The sequence below is a fragment of the Muntiacus reevesi genome, chromosome 4 (assembly GCF_963930625.1).
Source record: "Muntiacus reevesi chromosome 4, mMunRee1.1, whole genome shotgun sequence".
Classification (NCBI taxonomy): domain Eukaryota; kingdom Metazoa; phylum Chordata; class Mammalia; order Artiodactyla; family Cervidae; genus Muntiacus; species Muntiacus reevesi.
The window spans coordinates 74278481-74302267 of NC_089252.1; the positions used below are offsets into that span (position 1 = coordinate 74278481).

The window sequence follows — 23787 nt, forward strand, 5'->3', positions numbered from 1 at the left end:
TTAGGACTTTGACATATGAATTTGAGGAGAACACAGTCCAGCCTATAACAGTAGCACAGCTCTTCACACTGGCCATACATGAAGTCCCATATCCCCTCAACTTGCTCCAATACGCAGTGCCACCCGACTTGCTAAGTTTTGCCAAACCCAAACGCATAAAGCGATACCTTACAATTGTTTAAATGGGTATTTTTCTGTATTTCTAATGATTTTAAACATCTTCATATGCTTATTAGCTTTCTGGGTTTTCTCTTAGGCAAATTGCTCATTTTTTCTGTTCAAGTCCCTTATCTTTCTTAATGATTTCAGGACTTGCTTGTATATTAATCCCTTGCTGGTTTCAGACATTGTAAATATCTTCTCTCATTCTTTAAACTGTGCACATGAAATCATTATTTGTATGTCATCAGGTTCATTGATCATTTCACCTTGAGGGTCGTGTTTGTGATGCATTTTGTTTAAGAAGCACTCTTTCATCCCGGGTCAAATATAACACTCCCTGATGTTCTTCAAGGATCATAATAGTTTTCGTCCTGCACACTCAACCGGGGGTGTCTTAGAGCTGCTTCAGCTGAGGCAGGAGCACTCAGGTGGGCCCCTTCCTGAGCCTCACTTCTCTGCTGGCCCTGCCCAAGGATGCTACACCGCCGTCAGGCAGCAGCCCTGCTACCTGGCCCCACAGAGGTTAGAGTCCCAGAAAAAGGAAGGCAGTTCATCAGCCTAAACTAGCACACAGCCCTCCTGGCACAGAAAGGGTGCCCTTTGTGGGCCAAGATCCCTTTTTATTCTCTGCGGCACTTTCTATCTCAAGTGCACCTTGTTCTCAGCCAAGAGGAGTTCTGACTGATAGACAGTGTACTGGGCTACACGGTCACACCGGCTACCTAGGACAGGCCTCAATTCCTGCATCTGAGCAGCAACAGGGTTGCACCTGATGGTACCTAAAGGTTCTGTCCACTCCCAAATCCCAGAACTCAATAATCCAGATTCTTATTTTGGAAGTCTTTGTCCTCCTCCGAAAATCTTCGCTCAGGACTGACGGTGATGAGAAACGTGGAGCATGCGCTCCCCAACGTGCTTAAAGCATGGTCAGGAAAGGTGGGTGCATTTGTTTTCTTTCTGGGAATTTTATCAGCTGCTGAAGGAATCATCATCACCCTGCAAAACAGCACCAGTCCCTGGGCTGGGAACCTGGTAGGAACCTGGTGGTGGGCCCTCTGGTGGCCATTTCCTGACAGGGCCGGTCCTGGGAAATGAAAAAAGGAAAAAACGGTATGACAGGAGCTCAGAGCCCAGAGCAGGGAAGGTAACTGGCTGGGGGCACACAGCCAGGCAGAAGCAGAGGCTGCATTGAAGGCAGTCCTCCCATCCCCCAGGGCAGGGCCACAATTGCTATTTTGGTTTTCCCAAGGTTTTTCCTGGACGCATGATTGCATTCCAGACTCTAGGGATTAGTGCTGAAGACTATTTGAGACCGTGCACCTGTCTAGACCTCACCGGGCAAGAGGACTTGAATTTCATTTCTATCAACACAACTCCCTCCCTTATGCCAGGACCACATCACCCTCTCTAGGAAAACAGGCCCACAACTCAGAATTTTTCACACAAACTCACAAGTTAATGAGCACCTTGGATTTATTCTCTTCCCACTTCCGGAGCCACCTCATTTATTACACATATATACACACATATATGTGTGTATATATATACATACATACATAGTATATAAACAGTTATACAACATTCTTTATCTATATCAACACAAGTTTAGACTTTATGACTGTGTGAAAGTTTGTTAAAACACACTCATCATTTACTCAAAATAGATCTTCGTTATTACATGAAAAAAGTAAGAAGCTCGTATAACAAGGGTAGCAAGCATTCAAAATTAATATGTGAAATAAATGGTTTTCCCTGGCTAAACAAGCCTCAATCTTTAATGCCCTTAGTAGAAAACTCCATGAAACAAAATGAAATCCTGGGGGCCACGTCGTATGAATGACTCATTGGATAATACTTGTAGAACAACCCAGAATCGCTTAAGTGTAAGGGTTAAAGAAGGTCATCTGTACCCAGCAGAGCGTAAAGGAGCAGGATGGATTTGATCATTTTACACTATATAAAGGTGATTTCGGGCAACAGCCTTGCCATCAGTACATGCAGGCAGATGTTCCTATAGTCTTCCATTCCCAGATTTTACTGACAAGTCTTTCTTCACAGGTTCTCTACCAATCACGTTTCCCCAGGACACAAGTTTGACATTACTGCTCCCAGATGGCAGAACCAGAGCTCGCCTCACCTGGGTCAGAAACAGGCCATGAGATTCGGTCTAACCAGCAGGTCTGGCCTTTCTGGATCCTGGAGGACCAAACAACACTGGTACTAAAGGTGCTGTGCCTGGAAGGCAGGAGGCAGGTCCAGGGGGAGGAAGAGAGGCCACCGCCTTTCTGGAGTGAAAGCATGAAGCGTTTTTTGGTAAAGGTCGGAAGACATGGCTGCGCTGAGCTGCACTGCCTGAAGCATGCAGAACCACTCATGCTGAGTGAACCAAATGCAAAGCCTTTCTCCTCCTGCACATGAACAATGGATTCACCTAGCGTCCCCCCCATGACCGCTTTTTCCCTGCCGACAGCTCGCTGGGGAGCAGGCTGATATTACCACCATTTCCCGGAGGACCCCAGCCCACGGGCCACAACTTGCCCACTGCAGAGCGCGACCAAGTGGAATAACCATGCCGACCTCCAGGCCTGGGCCGGCTGACAGGGTGCTCCATCCCGCGTTACCTCTCCAGGGTACATCGACTCTCCTCTTTTCCACCATTATTAATGCTCAGGTAAGGCTTCCCCGTACTTGCCTGGGATTCTGTGTAGAATCGCCTGGAATGTGAGCAACATCAGGGCAGGTGTCTGTGTGCTCACCTGGCCTCCATAAAGCCTCCCTCGTGGCCAGTCCTCACGTGATCGGTGCTGTTCTCTAAGGGTCACCCATCCCGGTGTGACGAGTGGCTGATTCCATCAAAGAACAGTGAACAACAGCCCTGGTTGAAGGTATGGCGTGCAACCCCCATATGCCAAGGGGACAGCTGCTGTCTTCCAGCAACCGGCCAGGCCCCAGCTCCACTCTTGGCCTGTCCCCTGCTTCCTGCACCCCAAACAGCCAACCTTGCTGTGCGCCTGGGGTGCACAGGGGAGAGAGCTGGGCCTGCGTCATCTGCTCCCTCTCTGAAGCTCCTGGACCCTCCCTATCGATTACAGTGAAAGGTGGCTTCCCCCTCCCTCCAGAGCCTCTACTTTCAGCCTCTGTCTCTAGGACTGGAATGTAGGCGGCAGAGGTGGAAAGAGGCAGGGGAGACCTGAATGGGGGGGTCCTAGGGAAAGAACAGGGAACTCAAGGTGGGGGTGGTAGGAAGGATGCTAAATGTTCTCATTTCCTTCCAATATCCTTTTTCTTACCCTTTGAAGAGCTTTAAAACTGACTCACAGATAAAAGGAATGCCAGCTGCAGAAGCAAAACTGGGAGCCCATGGTCATCCTCCCACTGCGGGCAGTGAGGCCTCTAGTACCGAGAGGAAATCCCACCCAAATATACCTCCGAGTGTCCCTGCCCAGGAAGGAATGCCAGCTGCAGAAGCAAAACTGGGAGCCCATGGTCATCCTCCCACTGCGGGCAGTGAGGCCTCTAGTACCGAGAGGAAATCCCACCCAAATATACCTCCGAGTGTCCCTGCCCAGGACAGGAAACCCGAGCATGGCCCTGTCACAGTCAAGCCGGCCTGGGGAAAGAAAAGCAGAGCCTATGCGTTTCCCTCACCAGCACACCTGCAGGTGGGGAAGCCTTGGGCTCGACCCCTGCTGGAGAGCACGGAGCCCACCCGCACCCAGATACAGCAGACGGGACACTGCACACAGGGATGCTCAAGATCTTGCCACATCTGACACCAGAAGGCACTTTAAGGCTTTTCCAACATTAGCAGCCCCATGAGATCAGTTAACAACTGAGCAGACAAAGGTCTACAGCAGCTAAAACAAAGGCCCATGGCAGAGTGAGGGCAAGGATGAGGCACCAAGGATGACACAGGGCTAAAAAACTCTACGCCTGACCCAAGTCAACCTCAAGCCTGCAATTTCCCTTGGATTAAATCTCCAGAACGCCTTTCCTATCATCAGCCTCTTCCTCCAGTTAGACTGAGGCTGCTCTTAGCTGGATTTCAGTTACATAATGTTTAGGTGGTCATTACTCTGTACTGTTTGCCAACTGCGCTTTTTCCCTTTGGTTTGTGAAAGTAAATCTCAAACCCCAAGTAGGTGTTCACAGAGTCAGACCACATTGGACCAGCTTGTGGATCACCTCTCCATCAGGCCAGGAGGGTCTCCTCCGCAAGGACTGTCCTTCATTACTTGCTGAATGTGGATCACAGACCCCCAGGGCGTCTGGGTACCAGGCTACATGGCAACACCAATAGCACACGAGCTCAAGATGAAACCAATATATTGGTAAGCTGTTCTAATCAACTTTTAAAGCTTTGTGTGTGCTGCTAATATGAAAAGATTGTCTCTCCTTCTCCTCCTTAGCTTCCCATTCTATTTCACCAACTCTTCAAAGTTGTGTCCCAGAAAGCTTGAAAATTTATCTGCTAGGGATGCAGAAAATTAAAGTGTTTTAGTCTCTTAGTTGTGTCTGATTCTTTGCAACCCCATGAACTGTAGCCCTCTAGGCTCCTCTATCATGGGATTCTCCAGGCAAGAATACTGAAGTGAATTGCCATTCCCTTCTCCAGGGGATCTTCCCAAACCAGGAATCTAACCCACATCTCCTGCATTGCAGGCAGATTCTCTTACCATCTGAGCCACCAGGGAAGCCCCCGCAGAAAATTATGCAGATTGAGAAATCACTGGGGAGATGACTCTGAGGTTTAACATCTGAGGATGTTGCCAATGTAACTTTCACGTCCAAATACTTTGATTAAAAATAGGAAATTCTATTATAAGAAAATAAAGTTACCATGGCAACATTTTCCCACTACAGTTCCTAGTCACATGAACTTTTCTTTTAAGTGACACTAAGGTAGCTCAGTAACAATACACCACCAGTAATGAAATGACCAAGGTCAACTGAATTCCCTAAAATGACATCCTTGCTTTCCTTACCTGCTCGCTAATTCTTGTGATAGTTTTCAACTCTTAAAAACTACCAAAATAGGAATGTGCCATTTATCAATATCACACAATTCAACCCAGAGTATTCTATGCAATAAAGTGGAGCTATTCATATTCCAGACTTCTACAAAGAACAATCCAAAGGCCAAACTTCCCAAATGGCCTCCTGAGCAGTACTGGACAACCCATGCTGAAGTTTCTAGAGGCCTCAGGGATCATATTCAGATCTAAATTTTGGAAAACTATGATCAGTCAAAATGTTGACAATGAGAGAAAGAAAAGTAACTTTTCAGAGCACCTGCGTGTGTGCTGAGTTGCCTCAGTCGTGTCTGACTCTTTGCGACCCCATGGACTATAGCCCACCAGGCTCCTCTGTCCATGGGGATTCTCCAGGCAAGAATACTAGAGTGGGTTGCCATTTCCTTCTCCAGGGGATCTTCCCGACCCAGGGACTGAGCACAGGGTTAATTATAAAGCTTTATAAGCTATAAAGCTCTAAAAAAGTTAACATACACATGACCTTTGTTCATACAAAAATGAGGGAGTTGGTGATAGAAGGGAAGCCTGGCGTGCCGCAGTCCATGGGGTCACAAAGAGTCGGACCCGACTGAGCAAGTGAACTGAACTGAATCTAATTAAGATGATTAGGAAAGGTGTAGAGGAGTAATTAACTTGTGAGGTCTTCTGAGAACAAGTACCCAGGGTCAAGTATTAAATGACACGACTAAAATGCCTGGCACCTAGCTGCCACATACAAAGTTGATGGCAGCAGCCTCTCCCACCTGTAACTTCAAAGTGCCACTGTGTGAATGTGTGACCCACCTACTCCAGTTTGTGGCCAACTGCAAGGAGTCCTGATAGTCTCATTTCTGCTCATGCTTATAAGCTTATGATCCAGTAGCACTGGTTACTCAATTTTAAAAATATACAGATATACCCTGCAAATAAATACAAAATATTTCTGTATCCCTACAGTCCCACTACCATGAAAGGCTATATATAAATTAAATAAATGCAGTTTTCTCAACCATTATCTCAGCTTCAGTTTGTTCTTACCCTAAGTGAAGTTCAATTTATATCCAAAATATATTTAAATATTCTAAATGTATCATATCAGACCTAAGTTATCAAAAATGTAAACAAAATGTATCTATGTTATACCTATAAACCACTTTTTAAGTTAATTCACCCTGTGCTGACCCTCTTAAAAAAAAGAAAAACTCACCAAAGTCACATTTAGACTGAAAAGCGTATACAGATGTTTAAGTGGTTCCTTGGAGACAACTGCCAATTACTTAAAACTACTGATACTGAATCTAGTGCTTTATTGCATCACTCAACGTAAAAGACCAAAACCATTCCATGTTGGTCTTCCAAGAGTGTGCTTTGACGGGGCGCCCAGATTCTGCTGTCCAAAGTGTTGAAGTGGAGATCCTGCAGTAACTCTCACACAAAACTGAGACCAGATGGCCAGCAACTTCATGCTTCCCGCTGCACTGGTGGAAAAAAAATCTTGGTTCTCAGGGTCAGTCTGCTTTGGTTGAAAGAAACTTCGAGGATGGAAACTCGAGGTGAAGTCAAGAAGTAAAAGGGGAAACGCCGATGACCCTCAGAGGAAAATCAAAGGATCCATCCATCCCATGGCCTCATCCTCACACTCCGCAGTCAGACTGCTTGTCCTGAAGCTGCCTTGTCAGTATCTGATGCGAAGACAGGAAAGCCACTCCTATGTGGAAAAGGATTTGCCAGAGGTTCCTCAGCCCATGCAGGTAGACGTTGCCCAGGCAAATGAAGAGCAGCATCAGCACCACCTTCGTAGTCCTGGCTGGACTGTAGAACAGGTACAGGTAACACTGAAATGACACCAGAAGAGGGAGGCCCATCAGAGATAACAAGATGGCCAAACGACCCGCCCTGCAGAGTCGTTTCATAAGCGTTGGCTTATTAAACTGAAATTTGTTACAGCGGAGCTTGGACTCACTGGATCAGTTATTGTCAATCAGTGGATGAAAGTGGGGATTTGGAAGAGATAAGAAAAGTTAAATAGAAGGTCACAGGAGGAATGAGAACACAGCCCTCTTGAAAGAAGTTAAGAAATACAGACAGACATGTCCAGGCTGTGCTACAGAGAAAGAAGAGATGTGGGTCAGGGACAGACAGCCAGGTGGGGATACACTAACAAGAGCAACTGGCCTCCAAAGGAACTTTCCTTTGGGGGAGTCATAACAGGTGACAAAGTTGGTGATAGAAGCTGTGCTTTTACTATTTTAGTTTTTCCTGAGTTACAACTATATAGGGTACCACTGTTCCCTAGACAGCCTCCCTATTACATCTTCAGAAGCATCTCTGACTCAGGGAAAGGTCTCCCAGAATGATGCTTCCTGTAGGGCTATCACACAGAAAGAGGACATTCTTGTTCTGCAAAAGGTGGAAATCATTTTTTGTTTGAATGTTTAAAAAGAAAAAAGGCACATTCTGAAAACACAGGGTACTGAAAAACAGGGCAATCTGACAAAAGCTCACAGTGAAGTGGGAGGGAGAGTTCCCCATCGAAAGAGCTAATCAAGTAAGACCACAGATGAGGGGATGAAGGTGGAACTGTAAGATCCCTGCAGCCCTGAAATGCAAGGTCCAGGAAACTATTCTCAGCAACACCCATGATCTTGGAGACTTGATTTTCCAAAGAACGAGTGTTTTCAATCTTAGGTTGAAATTTTCTTTTTGCACAATCAGATAATTCTTAAAAATAGGCCATCTAGGATGCATGCAGAAGAGAGAGGAAGTGCCCTGAGAAAAGAACTTTTAATTAAAAGGAGAAGTGGGTTAAATATACAGAAAAGGTGCTAAAATCCTAGACTTCATAGAAAGTGGGGAAAGAGAGTCAGGTTTTTTGTTAGAATTAACTCTGCTTAAAGGGGATTCAAGTATTGCCTGGTGACTCAGATGGTAAAGAATCTGCCTGCAGTGCAGGAGACCCGGGTTCCATCCCTGGGTCGAGAAGATCCCCTGTAGAAGGGAATGGCTACCCACTCCAGTATTCTTGCCTGGAGAATTCCATGGACAGAGGAGCCTGGTGGGCTGCAGTCCATGGGGTCGCAAAGAGTCAGACACGACTGAGCAACTAACACTTTCACTACTGCCTTTTCATAGGGGATTCAAAAGCTCCTTCCTACTCTAGTCCTTAAGTACACAGCTTATCTGAAAATAACTAATAATCAAAGTGCTCTAGTTAGTATTATAATTTTTGTTTCATTTCCTAAGGACAGATTTGACTCAGATGGTATTTCTATTAGAAACAACAAATTTTTTCCCAGTCCTGTGTCTGAAAAAAAATACATACATAGGCATCAGTTCTGCAGAAGGACATTTCTGTACTTGGATGCCCAGCAATGAGCACAAGGCAAGGCTCTGCCTCACACTGGGCAGGCCCAACCCAATCCCCACTGCAATCTCATCCCTCACTTCTTGGGAGCCCAGTCCCAGTTTCCAGTTTCTAGTTCCTGCACTGTCAAAAGGCCCTGAGACCTAGGGCAAATGACTTTCCCTTTCTGGGCCCCAAAGTCTTTTCTCTGTAAAATGAGAGGACTGGACAGGATGGGTGGAAAGTTGTTCTGCTAAGGGCTGGGATTATCTGTGATTTGAACCAATGTCTTGGTGGAACAAAAGCAGGATCGGGAAACTCACTGATGGTTCCAACAGAGCAAAATAAGGTAACGGCTTTAACCCACTCACTAAAACATCAACATTTCACCCACCTGGAAAATGCAGGCTACAAAAGGAATAAGAAAAGCCAGAATATTTCCAATTTCTTCATGTGCAACCTAAGACAAATATGAGGAACACAAGAAAAGGAATATTTAGAGGGGATGAAACACTATGACATGAAGTGCATTACTCTGCATTGGGTCTGGTATAACTGACAGTACAAAGTCCCTGCCTGGGTGAGAAACACGCCCCTGTTCACATATCAGACCAGGGGGTGACGTAAAATCCGTCTGAATGGCCTGGATACACCAAGCACGTCCAGTTCCCATGCACGTGTGCTGAGCCCGCAACCTGCAATGTCCCCACGCCCAGCCCGGCCACCTCTCAAAATCCAACTCATCCGTCAGTACTAACTGTCCCCAGTTCCTCCCACCCCAGGTACTGCCACCTCCTGAGTGATGTCACCATCCTCTGCTGTGTGCCCTGAGACAGGGACTGTGTCTTGAGCAACGAACACCTGTTCTAGTGCATATAGACATTTGGTAAGTATCTGCTTATGAGTCATCATGAACAATAAGAGTGGGAACCATACCACTTGTCGGCCAAAAGTGGGGTGTGGAAACAGCCAGCCACCACTCAGGGCCCAGGCCTGCTGCCATTCCCCAAACACCTTGGACTCTGTAAGCACCCTGAGATTGAACCTCAACTGCACTTCAAATTTTAGCTACCACATGCTTGGGTGTGAGCATCATGACTCTGGCTTTTTTTTTTTAACTGAAGGCTAGTTGATTTACAGTATTGTGTTAATTTCTGCTCTATAGCAAAGTGACTCAGTTATACACACATATACATTCTTTTTTACATTCATTTCCATTATGGCTTATCTCAGGAGATAAGCCATATAGCTTATCTATATATATATACAGATATATATATATATATATATATATATATATATATATATATATATATAGCTTATCTATATATATCTTATAGCACAGTTCCCTGTGCTATACGGTAGGATCTCGTTTATCCACTCTAAATGTAATAGTTTGCATCTACTTGGAGAAGGCAGTGGCACCCCACTCCAGTACTTTTGCCTGGAAAATCCCATGGATGGAGGAGCCTGGTGGGTTGCAGTCCATGGGATCGCTAGGAGTCAGACACAACTGAGCAACTTCACTTTCACTGTTCACTTTCATGCATTAGAGAAGGAAATGGCAACCCACTCCAGTGTTCTTGCCTGGAGAATCCCAGGGACAGGGTAGCCTGGTGGGCTGCCATCTATGGGGTCGCACAGAGTCGGACACAACTGGAGCGACTTAGCACCAGCAGCATCTACTTATCCCAAACTCTGTTTTTAAAGTTAACATCTGTCTGTTCATGTTCATAATGGTTCCATGCTGGTTTTTAAGTGCTTGAAATACTTCAAAATTTAAAAATAATAAGTAAAAAGCATTAGAAGAGAAAGCTGCTTTGAGATGAGCAGACTGGCAAATCAACTTCATAGTGCTACAGTTCTTTTGACAAAGACACGGGGAGGCTGGTATCTATCTGAATGATATAAATCAGATTATGAGGCAACCCTACCAAGGGAAAAAGGGCCTGAGGGTCAAACTTTGCCTTGGAGGAACAACCCAGCCCCTGCAGTGACTCCCGGTGTCCCCAGGGCCACGGGGCTGCCTGATGTCCTTGTAGCACATTGTCCATGTCTCACCAGTATTCCAGCAGCCCCTCTGACTTCTCAGGAAAACAAATACAAAAGAGCAAGTTTCTTATTTGCTCAACTCACTACGAAGAATAAAACAAGAAGTAAGAATTTTACTCCAATTTTTAAAACGTAGGGAGTAATAACCTTGTAAACAATATGCACCCATATCTGTCTCTTCCATCGTGTGTCTTTTGATTTAAACTGGAGAGAAAAGGTTACCTGTAAAGAATGTTCTGCGAGGTGAATTCCACGAATGAGGTTCAGGGCAGCGCACATGATGTTGAGAATAAGGGAGAGGACGCCCAGGGCTGTCACTGGTTCCATTCGGAAATTAGGAGCTTCACAAGGAAGAAAAGGAAGTGTTAAGTGAAAATAATTTCTATATGAAAAAAAAGTAAAAACATTAATTAGACCTCTGCTAATGAAAAAGTTAAATTGAACACATAATTGCAAACACATTAGTTTAAAAAGCAGCGGTAGTTAGAGTGGGAAAAGGCAAGGGGTGAAGGACAGAAAGGATCTGGGAGTCCAAGGTAAATGTCTTCGAGATAAGAGGCCCTTCTCTAAGCAAGCATAGATTTTCTTAAGTGCTTCATTTCCTTTCTATTTACACCAGCGGTTCTCAGCCAGAGATGATAAGGCTCTTCAATCAATGTCTAGGAACACTTTGGGTTGTCCTCCCTGGGAATGGATTGCTACAATGCACAGGACAGTCTCCATAACAAAGAATTTCCAGTACAAAATGTCAGTAGGGCTTAGGTTGAGAAATCCCGATTTAAAACAATTTATGGCTTTAGTTGTAAATTGGTTGTCAAACCCTATAACTTTTCTATTACACACCTCGGCCATCAGCACGTAAAACGTTCTGTTCTTTTTCTGATAGGGACAATATTCAATGTCACGTGTGCTTCTGGAGCAAATCATAGCAAATGCGATTTTTTAAATTCCAAAGTTATTGGGAAGAGGAGGGAAACATGTATTATTTCAGCTACAAGCTATTTCCAGAACTCTAATGAAGACAAAATGATCATTCCCTCTTTAAAGATAACTGCTGAAACTGATTCTGGTTCACACAATTAAGCGGGGTCCACCCATTTTCTTGCTGTGCTCCTTTTATTAATTTATTTTATATTTTCATTGTGCCACTTGGCATGTGGGATCCTAGTTCCCTGACTAGGGGTGAGCCCCCCCAACCCCAGCATTGGAACTGTGGAGACTTAGCCACTGGACCACCAGGGAAGTCCTTGCTGTACTCCTTTTAAATCATCCTTTTTTGTCCTCACATTTCCCGCATATTCGTACACACACATACACACACCACAGCCCAACTGATGCCTACTGTTAGTGTGTTAGTTTACACTATCAAAGTTCCTCTCAGAACAGAGCTACCTGTTAAGACTCTAGACTTGGGACAATACAGGGGAGTCTTAGAAAGATAGGCAAGTTGTCACCTTCTGCATTTGTTCCTCTTGTCTACGTGGTTAAAAAACAAAACATACATCACAAAGTGACCCGTCATCAGGTACAGCAAAGGAGAAGCTTGGGGTCTGATGCCCTAGTCTTCCTTCCATGAATGTTAAGTCCAACCCCAATGTAAATTACAACTTACTGAATGGCATAAGAGTCAATCCAGGAACTCACTGGTTGAAATGTTCAAATCGAAAACCAAAGTTAAGCCAAAAAAATGTGAACATTTTACATATACCACTTTCAAAATTCAAGCAATGAGTTTAGCATAAAACTGTTAACAAAGTAATTAGACTGTTAAGAGTATAGATGGTTCTGTCTTCCGGGGAAGGATTATACTATTACAGAGTTCTTAGAATGCAAATATCCACTTTAACTAAAAGTTGGTTTAATTGGATATAACTGTAAACAAAGAATACAAAAAAGCATGCTTTGCTATGTGCTAGGTATTGAACGCTTCATGTTGTTCGTGGCAGACTAAGTCACGGATGCCAGGGCACGGTGAATATGTTCATCGACACTTCATTCCTCAGACAGGGACTCAGAAGTCCAAAGGGATAGAGAGATGTCTCTGGGTCCCACAGAGAACCCAAGAGCAAGAGGTCTGGAAGCCCTGGCCCTGACCCCTGCCCACTCTCATCCCCACAGCCCTCCACTCCTTCCATCAAGGAGGGGGGGTTTCTTGCTGGAGATTTGCAATGTTTCACCACTGCAGTGATGAGATAAGGACTCACTGTTAGAGGAAAAAAGGAGAGAGAGAGAATGTACAAATCTGTACTATTCAACAAGGGTAACTTCCAGCCAAAGAGAATGAAAATCTCCTTCAGTTCAGTTCAGTTGCTCAGTCTGTCTGACTCTTTGTGACCCCATGGACTACAGCACACCAGGCTTCCTTGTCCATCAACAACTCCTGGAGCTTGCTCATGTCCACCGACTCATGTCCATTGAGTCGGTGATGCCATCCAACCATCTCATCCTCTGTCGTCCCCTTCTCCACCTGCCTTCAATCTTTCCCAGCATCAGGGTCTTTTCCAATGAGTCAGCTCTTCACATCAGGTGGCCAAAGTATTGGAGCTTCAGCTTCAGCATCAGTCCTTCCGATGAATATTCAGGACTGATTTCCTTTAGGATGGACTGGCTTGATCTCCTTGCTGTCCAATGGACTCTCAAGAGTCTTCTCTAACACCACAGTTCAAAAGCATCAATTCTTTGGCACTCAGCTTTCTTTATGGTCCTCTCACATCATAAGTATGATCTCTCACATCCATACATGACCACTGGAAAAACCATAGCTTTGTATGGATGTGAGAGATCATACTTTGTCGGTAAAGTAATGTCTCTGCTTTTTAATATGCTGGTCTAGGTTTGTCATAGCTTGTTTTTTTGTTTTGTTTTTTTTTTAAATAAAAGCCACCTGGAAACAAGATCAGCCCATGTTTTTTCCCCCACACATTTTATATACCACTCCCCACCTAAACACCTTCCTAGTCGAACAATCAATGTCCATTTGAAATATACACTCTCACCTCATTTTCATCAATACCAGAGAGCAGCAGGCCACCTACCTGGCTCCAGGTGCATCAGCGTGTGTCCGTTCATCACCCCGTTGGCCACATCTGTGTCTTCCAGGGTGAGAACCACTGGTGGCTGGAACTTGAGTTCCTCCTGAATTTTTCCTAAGCTGCTGTCCATCTGGGTGGAACTTACATAGTTAAAATGCCACTTCACTTTCTGAATGACATTGTCTGTGAAAAGAGAGCAGTCCAAACTGAATGTCATCACAATGGATGTTACAAGACAATAGGTACACAATGAAATTTGCATTTCTAAGCAAGTTAGTAAGTCAGCCAGACTCTGAAGAGTGTCAGCTACACATGAGGGTCAAATGATTTGTAGATATCAGGACTGGTCTCATCAATCTCTCAAAGGAGAATAATTAAAATGTGACAGTCTGTCTATCAGGACCTCAGTGGCAAGTGAATCAGGGGGACAGCCTTGAGTCTTAGCTCAGGCACAATTCATAGTACAAACCTGGGCCATTCACAAAGGATTTCTAAGATTGCAAAATGGGGACAGTCATTCTTGATCTGATTATCTCAAGAAAGGCGTGTGAAAAAAAAACTGCAAATGAATGTGAATATGTTGTGCAAACCAGGATTATATGAAAGGTATTTGTTTTAATTATTTTATTTACATTTAGTATTAATCCATTACCAACTTTTAATAAGTACTTGAGGTGAAGTTTCAAATATATTGACAAAACAAAATCATGTATAATTCTAATATCCGTGTGGTGTGTGTGTGTGTGCATGTGCTCAGTTGTATCTGTTTGTGACCCCATGGACTAGATAGCCCACCAGGCTCCTCTGTCCATCAAATTTTCCAGGGAAGAATATTGGAGTGTATTGCCTCCAGGGGATCTTCTCGACTCAGGGATTGAACCTAGGTCTCTGGCATCTCCTGCATTGGCAGGTGGATTCTTTACCACTGTGCCACCCGGGAAGCTCCTAATATCCATGTGCTTTTACTTTCATCCTACTCTCACTCGATAATGAGCCAACGTGATGCCCGGAAGGGGCTCCTGTGAGACAAAGCCCACCACTTTGGAAGGATGACGCATGCAGAGATGAGGGAGGAGAACAGAACACAGGTCTACCAGCTGCCAGTCAAATGACAGCCAAGGGATGCTGCAGCTGTGGTCTACCTGGGGACACAGAAGAAGTGGGGCTGAGAGTGGCCATCCTCACGGGGAGACTCAAGAGGAACTTGTGGTCTGTGTCACAGGCTTACCAGGTGGAGGCTGGAGTACCAGGGAGTTTCCCAGCATCCCTGGGTGACACCAGAAGACAGTGCTGGCCCTATTACTGATGAGCTGGCCACAGGCCACACAATGGGGTGTGAGCAGGAGCTGTCAGAAAGCCTAAGTGGCCACACTTCCAGGTGCCAGCCCTGCACCTGACCCTGAAGACCAAATGCTGTCAGCCCCTCGTTCAAGAGCATCACGGGACCATGGCAGGTTACACTGAGACTGAAGAACTCCCCAACTCCCACCTCCACTCCTCTTCTCCCACTCAAAGATGACCTGAATCACACCTGACAGAAACAGGGCATATGCTATCACAACTGTTGTGTTCCAGACCCTTGGGCCTCCACAGGGCCTCTCTGGCAGAGCCTAGAAAAGCAGTCTTCTCTTCCAGAGCTGTGCTTCTCGAACCTCTGCATGAAGGACCAGTGTTTCCTTATTTCCAAATGGTTGCACACAGGTACTTGGATAAAATACAATGGAAAATATCACAGGAATGTCCAAGTACCGTAAGAATTTCTAACCTTTTATTGTCACTCCCTGTATGTGCCTCACGCTGGAAGCACAGGTCCACAAACCACCCTTAAGCAGCGCTGCCCTAGAGCAGGGGTTGGCACAGCACTCTCAGAGTGCCAGACAGACAACATTTTAAGCTTATAGGCCCCAGACGGTCCATCACAACAGCTCACCTCTGCCAGGGAAGGGCAAAAGCAGCCACAGACAACCTGTTAGTAATAGAGCAAGCGTGGCTGTGTTCCACTTTATTTACAAAAACAGACTCTCGGCCCACAGTTTGCTGACCCCCTGCTCCAAAATAAGATACAGGGTTCACCCTCTTCCACCCTGCTCCAGGCTCCGGAGAGGTAAAAAGCCAGAGGGTTGAGCCTCCAAGTTTGCAGGCCCCTTTCATTGCCGTGAAATTTCATGGCATGAGGCTATTCTTCAGGGACACGGTCCTGAACCTCCAGTGATTTTCCCAGATGGTCAGAGCCAGACTCAAACTGGAAATTCTACACATACAATGCTGCAAGAGAGAACAACTAAGAAAGTGGGTTACAAACCAAATTCGAGAAAGGCATATGGCCTGGAGGCGAGGCCGACGCAGGTGGTGTCATAGGAAGCTGTGAATTCCCACCACAGGGTCTCCAGGAAGCAGAAGGCCATGGCTGCCGGACACTGGAGGGAGCAGATAGCCATGCAGGCCACGTCCCTCGAAGAAGAGAAGCTGGAACGAGAGGAACTATGTCAACAGAGAACAGACCCGCCTGTTACATCCTAGACCTGGCCTTCACCTTGCCTCCACTCTGGATTTGCTGGGCCTTGAACAGTCCTGGAGCCGTCCGTTGCGTACACATCGTCTCTTCAAGTGAACCTGTCCGGGACTGTGCCTTTCTTATACTTCCTCGAAAATGGATAGCAGCATCTGCCGCTGACAAGCTGCGATTGCTCTAATTTGCCTGCGTCCGTGCTAAGCCACTCAGTCGTGTCCGACTCTTTATGACCCCTTGGACTCTAGACTGTCAGGCTCCTCTGTCCGTGGGATTCTCCAGGCAAGAATGCTGGAGTGGGTTGCCATGCCCTCCTGCAGGGATCTCTTTAATTTATTGACCATTAAACAAACTATGGGACTGCTCACCTGTAAGAAAAAATGTCTCAAGTTTCCTCTGTGAAAAGAATGGTGAATATTTAAGTTGAAAGACAAACGAGTAAACACTGTATATTCTACTTTTCAAATAATGACTGAATTGCCCAGAATTTCATTTGAAGTCATAGGTTTTTGCTTTTTTTTTTCTAAACTGAGAAAAGGTTTCCTCTTTGAGGTACAGCACAAAATGTGCATAGAATGTGAGATTATTCCAGCCTAAAGAAGATGAGACCCCCAAGGAAGGGGGTTTCAGGCACCCAGAGAAGGGAGCTGCAGATGTGGGCAGATGCAGCTTAGTGCTGGCTCCTAAGCACCCCAAGCCCGGCCAATGGTGACAGCTTCACATGCTTGCCATCTGGGTCCCTCTTCAGGCCACGACTCTTCTTGCCTGACAGCACCAACCAACTTGGAGGCAGGCCTGGACTTTCCCTTTCATTTTCCTGATTCTGAGGCTGGATTACTGTAATGGATCCCAACTTATCAGGTGAATCAAAAATTTACTATTCAAGGGGAGCAAAAAGGACTTGGGAAGTGTGAAAACCTAAATTCTGGAAAAGACAGATATAAAATCTGTAACAGGCCATTTTGAGATTTCAAAACCTGCCGAGCTCCCGATCCCTCCATAGGACATCTTTCGTCTCTAAGCCCTAAAATAAGAAACGACACACAAGGAGAACCTGGCTCCTAATTTGCCTGTACTCAAATCCTGGCTCTACCACCTTAGGTTAAAAAGTTGTTTAACCTCAGTTTCCTTCCCTGAAAAACAGATCTAATACCATTATCTACCTCATAAGCCACCTACAACACTTAGAAAAGGGCCTAGACCACAGGAAACAATATTAGTTCTTATGACCATGATTACTGTGACCACTTGATTCCTGCTTCCACTGGAGCACTGGCCTCACTGTATTATGTTCAGTGTCCTCTCATTTGACTTGGAGTTCCTTGAGAAGACGGACCTACTGATGCTCATTTTTCCCTCCCCTGTTCCTGTCACATAAAAATTTTTTTTTTTACTTTAAAATTTGTTTTAAAGGTGGAAAAAATTTAAAAAGCAAAAACTGAGGGCTAGAACTCCAAATCTAGCCTTATTTTCTTGGCGTCCTCACTCTCATCCTTTTCCTCTCCTGACATTTTAATCCAGTATTTCCTCCTGACCTGCCTTTTCTCCACGCCCACACCCTAAGGCAGAAAAAACTACCAAACTAAAACCATGAAGACTGGGCAACCTGGTGTTCCCAGTGCTCATGGCCTCTCCACTCACAGTGAGGTGAGGGTGAGGCAGCAAAGTTCGAGTGGCTTTGATTCTACCGCAGATAGATACACACGACCTCGATCCGCTGTCTGACGTGAGATGTTCTTTTCATATGGTGTGATTAGCATAATGCCTTCTCTGCACATGGTTCAGAGTGACCCAAATTGGGCTGATATTCTGGAACAGGGAACAGGCTTGCTTACTGGATGCTGAAGTCACATCCTTCTGCGGAACCTCGACCTGGATACTGGGCCAGTCGCGAGGCTAAAGTCTTGAGGCGTCTCCTGCATTCCAGGAAGTCTTGGCTGTGGTAGAAATCAGTGGAGGCCGAGAGGGGCAGTCCATCCCTCACCCTTACCACGCAGGCAAAAAGGATCAAGGACATGGTCCGCGAGAGAAGTCATGAGGACACCTGAAGAAGGAAGGTCACTTTGTTACAAAGGGCCTGGCGATGAGCTGCCAGCAGCCTGCCCTGGAAATGTTCACTCTGGGTTGTCTTGCCCTCACCTCCACCACAAATGCACATGTGGCTTTTATTATCCTTGCCCTCTGTTGCTGGATCACTCCCAACTATTCTCCCTCCATTAACCTCCCTGTCTCATCTTCACTTGAAATCCTCCTTTTCCTTCTCTCTAATGAATGTCTGCTGAAGCTGAAACTCCAATACTTTGGCCACCTCACGCGAAGAGTTGACTCATTGGAAAAGACCCTGATGCTGGGAGGGACTGGGGGCAGGAGAAGAAGGGGATGACAGAGGATGAGATGGCTGGATGGCATCACTGACTCGATGGGCATGAGTCTGAGTAAACTCCGGGAGTTGGTGATGGACAGGGAGGCCTGGCGTGCTGCGATTCATGGGGTTGCAAAGAGTCGGATACGACTGAGCTACTGAACGGAACTGAACTGAACTGAATGAATGTCTCCATTTCCAGAGTTTAAACTGACTGGGATGAGGGAACAGAGACGTGAGGAAGCAGGCCAAAAGGGAGCCATGGCAGTGACCAGTGAGGAACAGGACACAGGTTACGAGATGGCCCCGAGGGGACAGGATGAGCCTGACACTGATGCAGAGGGCTGGGGTCCAGGGGGCTGTGCGTTTCAGGCCCTCCAGGGAGGTGAGTACTGAGTGGGCCACTTGCCATATCCTCACCTCACGTGGAGGGATTCTGAGCATTTAACCTCAAGCTGGTGGCAAGGAAGGCAGAAAGCAAAAAGGAAACAGAGAGGATAGCGTGTCCTCCTGAATTTCGGCACCTTTGACACTGGGCCAATCTTCAGAATGATGACTGAGTTCCTCCAGATGGCTAAAGTCAGTCATTTAGCAAATGATATTCTGGTAAGATACTAAATATTTAGCCATGATGATGTGAGCACCATTAAGAAACACTTGGAAACAGATTTGGAGGCCTCACGGTGCCTGTGGCAAACTGGGACAAGGTGCTTCTCAGGGTGGAAACAGCCCTGGACCAGTTCAGCGGGCAGAGCCTGGGGGGGTTTCAGCCCCCATCTGCAGCCTCCGTGTGTGCTCGCACGGGGCGTCACCGGCACACCTGCATGCGGCAGCCCTGCAACCAGGGATGAGGGAGGTGGCTCTGACAGCTTTGCTGCATCTTTCCATGTGTCCACACATCCTGTTTCACAGACCCTGTTGTCAGGTCCTCTATCTGGACAGGATATTAGCAGGTGTGTGCACTGGTGGGCTTTTCTTCCAAAGAACACTAGGGATGTAACTTGGCACCTCAATTCCCACGAGCAGTAGGAAACGGGAGCCCCAGGATACACGCTACTCTTTTCACCTCTGTGCCTCCGTGCATTCTTCACCTGAGTTCACACTCCTCAGATCTCCCCACATCCAAATCCCCACCAAAAACTGTCTCCAATACACCCTCCTAGAAGTACTTTTACCTCTCTAAATTCCCAGAAACTACCTCTTTGTTTTCTATGTCTACTACTTAAGGGTAAGTTCTTAGAATAAAGACCATATCTGTAATGGATGAGTGGATAATTAATCCCAGTTTAAACATGAAGAAACTGCAGTAGTATAAAAATAAGAGAAGGCTAAAGGCTTCCCCAGTGGCTCAGATGGTAAAGAATATGCCTGCAATGCAGGAGCTGCTGCTGCTGCTAAGTCGCATCAGTTGTGTCCGACTCTGTGCAGCCCACCAGGCTTCCCCGTCCCTGGGATTCTCCAGACAAGAACACTGGAGTGGGTTGTCATTTCCTTCTCCAATGCAGGAAAGTGAAAATGGAAACTGAAGTCGCTCAGTCGTGTCCGACTCATAGTGACCCCATGGACTGCAGCCTACCAGGCTCCTCCGTCCATGGGATTTTCCAGGCAAGAATGCTGGAGTGGGGTGCCATTGCCGCAATGCAGGAGACAGGGGTTCAATCCCCAGGTCGGGAAAACCCCTTGGATAAGTGAATGGCAACCCACTCCAAGAGTATTCTTGTCTGGGAAATCCCATGGACAGAGGAGTCTGGTGGGTTATAGTCCATGGGGACACAAAAGAGTCAGACATGACTTACCAACTAAACAACAACTACAAAATAAAAATTAGTCTACCAGACAACAGACCATACATAGCCCATTTCTCTGATCTCCCCAGACTTTCCATTGAGGGGTAAAAATGTAAAAAGTCTAAGGAACTAGGAAAGGAAGAAATAAGCAAGAAATAAAATGACTCCTATCTGCAGATGATATAATTGTCTACATGGAAGATCCCCAAGAACCTACAAAAAAACAAAAAACAAAAAACCTCTTCAAATGAAAGAGGAGTTCAACAAGGTTTCAGAATATAAGATCAACATACAAAAATCAATTGTTTTTCTATATACCAGCAATGGATGCATAGAAACAAAAATTTAAAATACCATTTATCATCATCCCCAAAATGATCTCAATAAAACTATACTTTTTTTTAATACAATGTTAGTTGCTCAGATGTGTCCGACTGTTTGTGATCCCATGGACTGTAGCCCAGCAGGCTCCACTATCCATGGGATTTCTCAGGCAAGAATACTGGAGTGGGTTGCCATTCTATTCTGCAGGGAATCTTCCTGACCCAGGGATCGAACCCAGGTCTCCTGCACTGCAGGCAGATTCTTTACCATCTGACCCACCAGGGAACCCCATTTTTAATGCAATACTTAGGTGTAAATCTAACAAAACATGTTGGGACTTGTATGCTGAAAACTACAAAACACTGCTGAAGGAAATCAAAGAAGTCCTAAGTAAGTGAGGAGATATAGCATGTTATGAACTGGAAGACAACGTAGTAAAGATCTCCCCCCAAGGTGATATACAGGTTCAATATAATTCCTGTAAAAATATCAGCAAGATAGTTTATACATATAAATAAGAATATTATAAAATTTATATGGAAAGGCAAAGAAGCTAAAATAGCTAAAACAATTTTGAAAAAGAATAAAAGGGATCATACCTCACTATCCTATTTTAAGACTTGTTGTATAGCTGCAGTAATCAAGACTGTGTGTTATTAGCAGAGGGACAGACACACAGATTAGCAGAGGCATAGACACAAAGATCAGTGAAACAGAATATAGAACCCGGAAATTAGACCTAAGCAAGAACAGTCAAATGATTTTTGACAATGGTACAAAAGCAATTAAATGGAGGAAGGATAGACTTTTCAATAAATGGTGTTGGAGCAATGAATATCTATAGGGAAAGAAAGAGAGAGGAAGGGAGGTATAAGCGGAAGGAAGGAAAAGAAAAAAAGAGAATCTTGACCTAGTCTCACACCTTACTTAAAAAGGAGATCAAAAGAGATCATAAATTTAAGTGTAAAAAGTAAAAGTATAAAAGCAGAAGAAAACAAAGAGAAAATGTTCAGGACTTGAGGAAGGGTTAGACCAACAGATCACAATCCATAAAAGAAACTCCAATAAATTGGATTTCATCAAAGTTTAAAACTTTTGCGCTGCCAAAATCCATGTGGAGAGGATGAAAAGAAAAGTGAGAGAGTGGGGAAAATATTTTTAAACCACATTCCTCCTAAAGGACTCTAGATATTTAGAATTTTGAAAGCACTCTCAAAACTCAACAGTGATAAAACAAAAGATCCAGTTAGAAAATGGACAAAGCACATGAACAGACATTTCACTAAAGAGGATATAGAGATGACAAAAAAGAATGTGAAAAGATATCTAGCATCTCTAGCTATTAAGGGAAATGCAACTTAAGATCACAATGAGATAATATTACATACTGATTAGAACAGATAAAAAAATTTTAAGTGACAATATCAAATGCTGGCAAACATGCACAGGAATGGGATCTCTCACACACTGCTGGGAGGACTTTATCATGGTACAGTCACTCTGGAAAATAAGTTTGGCAGTTTTTTTTTTTAACTAAACATGAGATTATCATACAATCTATCAGTCATACTCTGTACTATCTCTGCAAATTTCTGTCAGTGTAACTGCTGTTGTTCAGTTGCTCAATCGTGTTAGACTCCTTATGACCCCACGGACTGCAGTCAGGCTTCCCTGTCCTCACTGTTTCCCAGAGTTTACCCAAGTTCATGTCCATTGAATCAGTCAGTATAATTACTTTAACATAAAAATGGAAAAAAGTATTAACTTGAAGTTTTTATATCACTTACTTAAATTCAGCTCATACTTGTTTTTTATGTTTAAATGTCATTTTAAAATATCTCTACTAGTAGAACAATATTCTTTTATGCTAATTAACTGTAATTCTGATGATTTATGCATGAATACTGAAGGGCATGTTTTATAGCGAGCAGCTCTGCAACTAAATAGCATTTCCAAACTGGAAGGTACTATAATTTCTGAATTCATTAAAATAAAAGCTGCTTGCAGATAACCAGTATTCAGTTTATAAAAGGAAAGCAGTGGCATGAATCTGGAAGATCATGCCTCAGTTACAGAAAAAGTTATACAAGGACAAAGGCAGCTGAAGAGTGCTCACACAGACAAACAAATCTGTCTTATTAGCTCCTTCTACAGGCCAGGGGACCCTATAACCTAGCACCATGCCTGGCACATATCAGGAAGCTCTCAATATAACCTTTAAACTAATAAAGCTTATTTAAAAACTAAGTTTTAAAACTAATTAAAAAGCTTTCCTACAATAAATCTCCACTTGGAATGGAGAAAGAGGTTTACATAAACGAAAAATTTTAAAAGACACTTAAGTAGTAATCAAATATATCACCCTAGTTACTATCAGATTTTATAAAATTATATTTTAATCTGCCTCTGCCATTTCCTAAATCCTTTTCTCAGCATCTATTTATAAACTGATCATGTCATCAATTGTTCCTAATCTACTGGCAAAAGGCTGTGCTTAGCTGGAGGGCAGCCTGGTTCCCACAGGTTTCCTTTCATCTCTGTATCCTTAACCCTCTCCCAAACCTCTACCACATACACTTCTCCTCTTTCCAAAAAGGGAAAGGGGGAAAGACAAACAGCACTAAACAACCAGCCCTTACCAAACAGAAATTTAAATAAGCAAAACAAGTTTGACTTGGCACACATATATCCAAACACAAGGGTTCACCATAAGGCATTGCTTACAACTCAAAGCCACAATACATAGGACAAAATAGAGAAAATTACGTTTCCCTTAGTGAATTCACCTTCAGCCACATGACTTGAGAAATGGGCACACCTCATTTGTAGTTCAAGAAAGTGCTTTGGTTCTGAATTGCTTGGGGATGAGGTAGCGAGGAGGGTACAGGTCAAGTTTGCCATTCCTTAGGAGCTAAGAAGAGTAGGGGATGGAATTTGATACCAACTAATAATATATGCCAGGTTTCCCAGGTGGCTCAGTGGTAAAGAATCCACCTGCCAACACAGGAAACACAGGAGACATCTAATGTTCGATCCCTGGGTCGGAAAGATACCCTGGAGAAGAAAATAGCAACCTATTCCAGTATTCTTACCTGAGAAATCTAATGGACAGGGAGCCTGGCGGGCTATAGTCCATGGGGTCGCAAAGAGTTGGACATGGCTGAGCACGCTCGCGCGTGCGCACACACACACACACACACACAC

At 44.7% G+C, this 23787-nt stretch overlaps 1 protein-coding gene across 4 annotated transcripts in view; it reads right to left on the reverse strand.

Moving 5' to 3' along the window:
- Positions 1-23787, reverse strand: part of SEC22C (SEC22 homolog C, vesicle trafficking protein) — a 26111-nt gene continuing 2324 nt past the window's right edge. For 2 of the 4 annotated variants that reach the window (XM_065933110.1, XM_065933109.1), the window contains exons 2-7: positions 17946-18154; positions 15904-16067; positions 13605-13784; positions 10792-10910; positions 8912-8977; positions 1611-7009 (exon numbers count right to left, since the gene is read on the reverse strand). In XM_065933110.1, coding sequence (XP_065789182.1) covers positions 6809-7009; positions 8912-8977; positions 10792-10910; positions 13605-13784; positions 15904-16067; positions 17946-18127 — 912 coding nt within the window. In that variant the 5' untranslated portion in view covers positions 18128-18154 and the 3' untranslated portion in view covers positions 1611-6808. Of the gene's footprint in view, positions 1247-1610; positions 7010-8911; positions 8978-10791; positions 10911-13604; positions 13785-15903; positions 16068-17945; positions 18155-23787 lie in introns of those variants that run through there. The other 2 variants (XR_010662957.1, XR_010662956.1) reach the window with 2 other exon arrangements.